Genomic DNA, 7,176 nt, shown 5'->3' with positions numbered 1-7,176 from the left:
TAGGGAAAGGTGGATACTCAGCTCATGAGAGCTTCTCTGCAGGGAGTTGGGGACAGGGCCACATATGCAAGTCACCCCCTACTGGGTCATACTGAACTGTCAAGTATAAAAACTGGGTTGGGATGCTGCATTTGGTCATGGAAGGCAGAGTAGTCCAACGGTTAAGAACTTGGACCCTGGAGCCAGACCACTCGGCATCTGCCACTTAGGGCTGTGTGACCTTGCACAAGTTACTTGACTTCTCTGTGCCTCACTCTTCTCTTCTGTAAAATGGGGATCGTTATAGTCCTGCTTCACTGGCTATGGTGAAGAATAAATGAGTTGATACAGGAAAAGTACTCGAACAGCCTGACACATAGTAAGTTCTCCATGAGCATTAGCTGGTACGGTTAGCAGGTATTCATGAGGGCAGAAAAATCCATCTGGAGAGAGAAAGAAGGAAGCAAACAGGCAGAGAAAAGTACAGGTGAAAGGCCATTCTGCCCAGGAGTGATGGAGAGATCCCAGGAGGGATGGCTTTGGTTCTGACAAGTTCCCGGTCCCCAGCTTCAGTCCCTAGAGAGGCCAGATTCCCACTGCCCATGGGCTCCATGAGGTACCCCTGAATCCTTAGAGGTAACTCATTTTGGGGGGCCAAAGCCAGCCCAAGTGAATTTCTGTAACCTGAAGACAAAACATCTTACCCAAAACGATATGCAACTCTTGGCATCACCCTGAGAAATAGAACTCTTAAGGTAAATGCAGCTTTAAGGTGGGGGTGGGGTGAGATTGTGCTTTGGTAAAACCGTAGCTATTTATTTTTTTAAATTTTATTTACTTATTTCTTAACATCTTTATTGGAGTATAATTGCTTTACAATGGTGTGTTAGTTTCTGCTGTATCACAAAGTGAATCAGTTATACATATACATATATCCCCATATCTCCTCCCTCTTGCGTCTCCCTCCCTCCCACCATCCCTATCCCACCCCTCTAGGTGGTGACAAAGCACTGAGCTGATCTCCCTGTGCTATGCGGCTGCTTCCCACTAGCTATCTCTTCACATTTGGTAGTGTATATATGTCAATGCCACTCTCTCACTTCGTCCCAGCTTACCCTTCCCCCTCCCTGTGTCCTCAAGTCCATTCTCTATGTCTGTGTCTTTATTCCTGTCCTGCCCCTAGGTTCTTCAGAACCATTTTTTTTTTTTAGATTCTATATATATGTGTTAGCATACGATATTTGTTTTTCTCTTTCTGACTTATTTCACTCTGTATGACAGACTCTAGGTTCATCCACCTCACTACAAATAGTTCAATTTCGTTTCTTTTTATGGCTGAGTAATATTCCATTGTATATATGTACCACATCTTCTTTATCCATTCATCTGTAGATGGACACTTAGGTTGCTTCCATGTCCTGGCTATTGTAAATAGAGCTGCAATGAACATTGTGGTACATGACTCTTTTTGAATTATGGTTTTCTCAGGGTATATGCCCAGCAGTGGGATTGCTGGGTCATATGGTAGTTCTATTTTTAAAAACTATAGCCATTTAAGTACCAAGTGTCAATACCTGGTTAGCAAATCTCTCCTTTGATGGGAACTCTCTGGGAAAGAGGCTTAGGCTTGGAAAGCAAACATCCACATTCGGGTTAGATTTATGGTTATCTATGAAACTTGGGAGAAGACCTATAACTTCTCTGAGATCTGGATCATTTTTTTTCTTTTGTAAAATAGAGACAATAACTGTCAAAAGTCCAAGCCCCTGAGATTCCAGTGTACTCACTGAGGTTGATGAGAATATTCAATATATAACAGGTCTGGCCAGAGTTTTGCCAAGTTTAAAGGAATGACAAAAGCTTATGCTCCTGGCGCTCATTTGATCTTCTTACCAATCCTAGAGGTAGGTACTCACAGCCCTATTGTATAGATGAAGAAATGAGGCTCGTTAGCTTGTGAGTGGAGAAATCGCCATTTCATTCCGGCTAGTGTGAGCCTAGGACTCGTGCTCCTAACCCCACACGGCACCACCTAGCGTAGCTTACACGGGTCGGTTGCTAATGTGGAACTCTGTGCCCTGAGATTTATTGATCCAGATAAGACTCTCATCTGATATATCTCATAAATGGGTAAAATCCAGTGCCTCTCCTTGAGTGGAGATGTGAAATGGGAACATGCACTGTACTCATGCAACGTAGAATTACCCCAGGAGCATGGATAATTCACAACTTCAGATACCTGCCCAAGCCATTTGCTTCATTACAGTTTGGAAACAGGTAAGGCCTCCTTAAAGAGCCTGGCTTCCACTGGTATTTAACTTTTTTCCCTTCTAGCAACGGGGACAAGTAGGCCCAAAGTGTGCTGGGAAGGGTGTGGGGACTTGGGACAGGAGAAAACCTTTTTGAGTTCTGAAACCTGTTATGGCAAATCCACAGGGTGAATAATGAAGACCTCACCTGAATTTCTGATTTCTCTCTTCTTGTAACCCGATTTTATTCCTTCTTACCTGAGAAGCAATCAAAGAGGGTTCTGTTCGGCAGTTGTTTTTAATAAAAAGTTTAGCAAAGGTATATACTTTAGGCATTACAGCTTAGCCTTGGACAGACTGTGTTGTGTGACGTGCATTCTATAGATTTTGTTTTCTTAAGACGTGTGTTCTTTTTCCACCCAGACTTCCTCCCCAGCTGTTACCAGTGGGAAAGGAGCAGTAAGTATATCACTTAAATTATGGAGCCTTAGTTTGGTCATTTAGAAAATGGGGATAATGCTGTACCCAACTCATGCATTCATTTTGAGGATTAAAGTTTGATATGTGAACTGTCACCAAGCACAGAATCTTCCTCAACTACTATTCTTATGACCAACTTAGTTCAAAAGGGAAGGAGAACACGCAAAATCACAGATGATTCCCAAAGTGTTGAACAAAAGAAGCTAGACACAAGAGACTACATACTTTCTACGTGCATCTAGATGACGTTGAAAAACAGACAAGACTAACCTACGGTGATGGATTTCAGGATAGAGGTTACACATGCAGTGACTGGAACGGAGCCTGAGGGGCTTCTGGGGGGCTGGTAATGTTCTGTTTCTTCATCTGGGTGCTGGTTACATGGGTGGGTTCATCACGTGAAAAGTCACCAAGCTGTATATTTATAATGTATATACTTTTACGTATCATGTCATTCTTTAATAAAATCACCCCCCCAAAAATGAAGGAGTATCCAGTATTATACGACAGTTGCATGTGTGTAGGGATTCTGAACACTATCTTTGGTATTTTCAAATAATCTGCAAATCTGAAAACTTATGGGGCTACAAGCATGGCTATTTCCACTCAGATCAAAGCAAAATGGGAGTCTGAAAATGAATTGGCTCATGTATTTAATGTAAATAACTAAAAAAAAATTCATATCAAAATGGTGTGGGATACAATAAAACCTTTTACTTTTTGCCAGACTAATAGATAAGAATGGTATCTAATTGTTGCTTTGAACTGTATTTCAGCTCTTCCCGTGTTGACGCAACATTTGTATTTCTGTTCCTAGGAATGGCTTGTTCATATATTTGTCCAGTTTTCTACTGAATTATCACCCTTTTCCAATTGATTTAAACTATGTACGTTAACTCCTATGAAAATGAGCCGTTTGTCATGTACGTTGCAAACAATTTTTCACTGTTATTTCATTACCCTTTCGATTTTGTGTACGATACTTAGGGTCCATGTAGGGTTTTGTTTTACTTTTAATCAATCAAACTCTTCCTTTTTTCCGGGAGAACCTGACTATTTTCTCCGTGCAGGACTGTGGACCCTCTCTTGGGTTAGCAGCTGGCATCCCATCCCTGGTGGCCACGGCCCTGCTGGTGGCTTTACTATTTACTCTGATTCACCAAAGAAGAAGCAGCAGTGAGTCCACCGAGGTGATTAGCAGCTTCTTTTGGTCTGGACGTGTTGGCAAGAATCGGTATTTGATGAACTGGCTTTGGGCTGAGGGTGTCAGGACCCATGTCTGTTTTCTGAGGGCAAGGTGGTGGATGTTTCTGTGCCTCAATTTCTGTCTCAGACTCATGACATTATCCTCCAGGCAGAGCTGATTTGTCACACAACCCTTGTGTCACTTGAGGATTGTATCTGGGATGGCAAAAAGTAGCAGCGGACAGGGACGTTTGTTGCTACGGCAAACACGTCGGTACAGTGGGTGTGTTCTCTAACCTTGAGAAACAAGGCCACAAGCTTCACAAAGAGGATGGAGGTGATCTTAGGAAGGATGGGAGACAAACAGACCCTGAGGTGTCTATCGTAGGGATACGTCCAGGAGTATGTGATTCTGTTTATCTTTGTCCTTTTCCCACTTCTGAACACACATCAGTCACAAGAGAATCTCCCGACCCCACCCCATGCAAATACCAGATTGCTCTGGAGACCGGGCTCAGAATTCAAGGGCCATCCTGACCCACGTCCAGCCAGGGTCCATGGTTGTGATACAACTGTGTTGTGTGGACTCTGGGCTCTAATTCCATCCTTATTTAGGAACATTCCTGATTGTTCTCACAGTGGTAGGCGTTAACGGGGAGTAAAAAACATAGGTTCTAACCCTGGCTCTGCCACCGTACGATTTATATGATCCTGGACAAGTGACTTAACATTTTCTGTTTCTTGGTTAGTTCAACTCCAAAATAAGAGTCATAAAAACTACCCACCTCAGGAATTCCCTGGCGGTCCAGTGGTAAGGACTCCGTGGTCTCAGCGGCCAAGGGCCAGGGTTCAATCCCTCCTTGCCCTTGTGGGGAACTAAGATCCCATAAGCTGTGCAGTGCGGCCAAAAAGAAAAAATATATACCCACCTTATTTATTTAATTAAAAAAATTTTTTTAAATTTTGGCTGCATTGGGTCTTCACATGGCATGTGGGCTTTCTCTAGTTGCGGCGAGCGGGGGCTACTCTTCACTGTGGTGCGCAGGCTTCTCACTGCGGTGGCTTCTCTTGTTGTGTGCGGAGCACGGGCTCTAGGCACGCAGGCTTAGTAGTTGTGGCTCAAGAGCTCTGGCGCGCAGGCTCAGTAGTTGTGGTGCACGGGCTTGGTTGCTTCGCGGGCATGTGGGATCTTCCTGGACCAGGGCTCGAACCCGTGTCTCCTGCATTGGCAGGCAGATTCTTAACCACTGCGCCACCAGGGAAGTCCCTACCCAACTTATTTTAAGAGGTAAGTGGAGGTGTAAGGATAGAATGAGATCATGGGTATAAAGATGTGTTGACAAGCTGTAAACTTTAAATATATTAAGAAATATTGTGGTTGTTGGTGGTATTATTTAAGTAATGGTTCCTCAGTCTTTCAGGGCACTTTAAAATCATCTTGGAGGCTATGAAAATACCAACCACCAAAACCAATTAAATCAGAATCTCTGAATGATAGAGCTGTGGCATTGGTACCAAAAATATCCGAACATTTTATGACGGATCACGTTAAACAGATACTAAAGTAGAGAGAATAGTATAATGAATCTAGTTATTAACAACGGCCAATCTTGTTTCATCTCCGCTTCCACCCACTTTTCCACACTGTCAACCTGGATTATTTTTGAAGTAATTCACAGCGGTATCTCTTGTTTATGTTTTTTCTGGGAGGGGGGAGTTATTATCTGTTTGTTTATTTTGTTTTATTTTTAAAGCTCTCTGGTGATTCTAATGTGCAGCCAGGTTTAAGAACCGCTGATTTTAATCACGGTCATGGGCAAATGCTGTAACCTTTCATTTCTTCTTCTTTATTTTGTTTTATTTTTTAAAACAACTTAGGAAAGTGAGAGGCCTTGTGAGATTTCAGAAATCTATGACAGTCCCAGGATAGCTGAGGTAAGAACTCTTGGTTATAATCACTATACATCATTCACATGGCAAACAAGCTAAGGGTCTTAAAGCCTCTGGTGTACAGCAGAAGGACAGGGTAAGCACAAAGGAGGTTCTCGTTATATTTTTATTGGCTGGACAGGAATTCAAGATTTATTTAATATTAGAAAATTCATTTACTATCACTTATTTCACTGGTAAAAGAGAAAAATCATGTGATCATTTCCATAGAAGAGAATTCAAAAATATTATACAGCCATTTGTGATGTGAACTCCTAGCAAACCAAAAATTTTAAAGGCACTTCCTTAACTTGAAACAAGACATCTTTAAAAAACAAAATTATAGCAAATATCATACCTAAAGGTAAAATGTTAATGGTTCTTTTTCAGATCAGAAACAAAACAAGGATGCTCATTGTTACCAGTTCTATTTGATGTTATACTTTAGGTCCCAGTCAACGCAGCAGGATGAGAAAAAGAAGTTGAAATTAACTCAGTGCAGGAGAATCCTTTCACAGTGTATATGTATGTCAAATAATCACACTATTCTCTTTAAATATCTTACAATTTTATTTGTCAATTGTATCTCAATAAAGATTTAAAAAAAAAGAAAAAGAAGCAGAAAGCATAAGACTGGAAAAGAAACAAAAATGTCATTATTTACAGATGATATGATATCTACATAGAAAAGCCAAATTATCTACAGATAACTTAATAGAACTAGCAAGATATTTTAACAAGTTTACTGGATGTAAATTCAATATTAAAAAGTAATTCACATTTCTAAAAATCAATAACAATTAATTAGAAAAAGTAGTTAAAAAATACCATTTTGTAGTGGTAATAAAAATACACAGAATGATGAGGAATAAATCTAACAAAAACATGTAATCCCTTTATGGAGAATAATAAAACTTCAGTAAAAGATATTAAGTAAGACCTAAATAGTGGGAGTTGGTATTCAATGCTCCTGGATAAGAAGACTCAATAGTATACAGATATCAAACAACCTCAAATTGATCTGTATAATAAATGTAATTCCAATATAAACCTCAACAAATATTTTTCATGGAACTCAGTAAGGTGCTTCTAAAATCTATACAGAAGAAGACAGAAAAAAATTTTAAGGACCAGCAGACAGAACAAATAGAAAACAAATAGGAAGATGGTAGATTAAAACCCAACCATATCAGTGATCACACTGATGGTGTCCAATGTCTTGAAAACTATTTGTTCCAAACATTTTGTCTGATGGTTGGTTGTTTCAGGTGGGAGGGCAAATCTGGCTTCTGTTACTCCAACTTGGCCAGAAGCAAAAGTCTCTGATGTAATTTTTTTTTTTTTTTTTTTTTTT

General features: G+C 40.5%; 1 protein-coding gene across 1 annotated transcript in view; it reads left to right on the top strand.

Annotated features, from left to right (window-relative positions):
* OPALIN (oligodendrocytic myelin paranodal and inner loop protein) overlaps nt 1-7,176 on the top strand; it is a 15,037-nt gene that overhangs the window by 6,841 nt on the left and 1,020 nt on the right. Inside the window, exons 3-5 of the mRNA XM_007456188.1 lie at nt 2,652-2,687; nt 3,779-3,898; nt 5,772-5,828. Coding sequence (XP_007456250.1) covers nt 2,652-2,687; nt 3,779-3,898; nt 5,772-5,828 — 213 coding nt within the window. The remainder of the gene's footprint in view (nt 1-2,651; nt 2,688-3,778; nt 3,899-5,771; nt 5,829-7,176) is intronic.

Source organism: Lipotes vexillifer, unplaced genomic scaffold (assembly GCF_000442215.2).
Source record: "Lipotes vexillifer unplaced genomic scaffold, Lipotes_vexillifer_v1.1 scaffold184, whole genome shotgun sequence".
Classification (NCBI taxonomy): domain Eukaryota; kingdom Metazoa; phylum Chordata; class Mammalia; order Artiodactyla; family Lipotidae; genus Lipotes; species Lipotes vexillifer.
The sequence above is the reverse complement of the archived record's forward strand: the minus strand, read 5'-3'. Positions and strand labels throughout refer to the sequence as shown.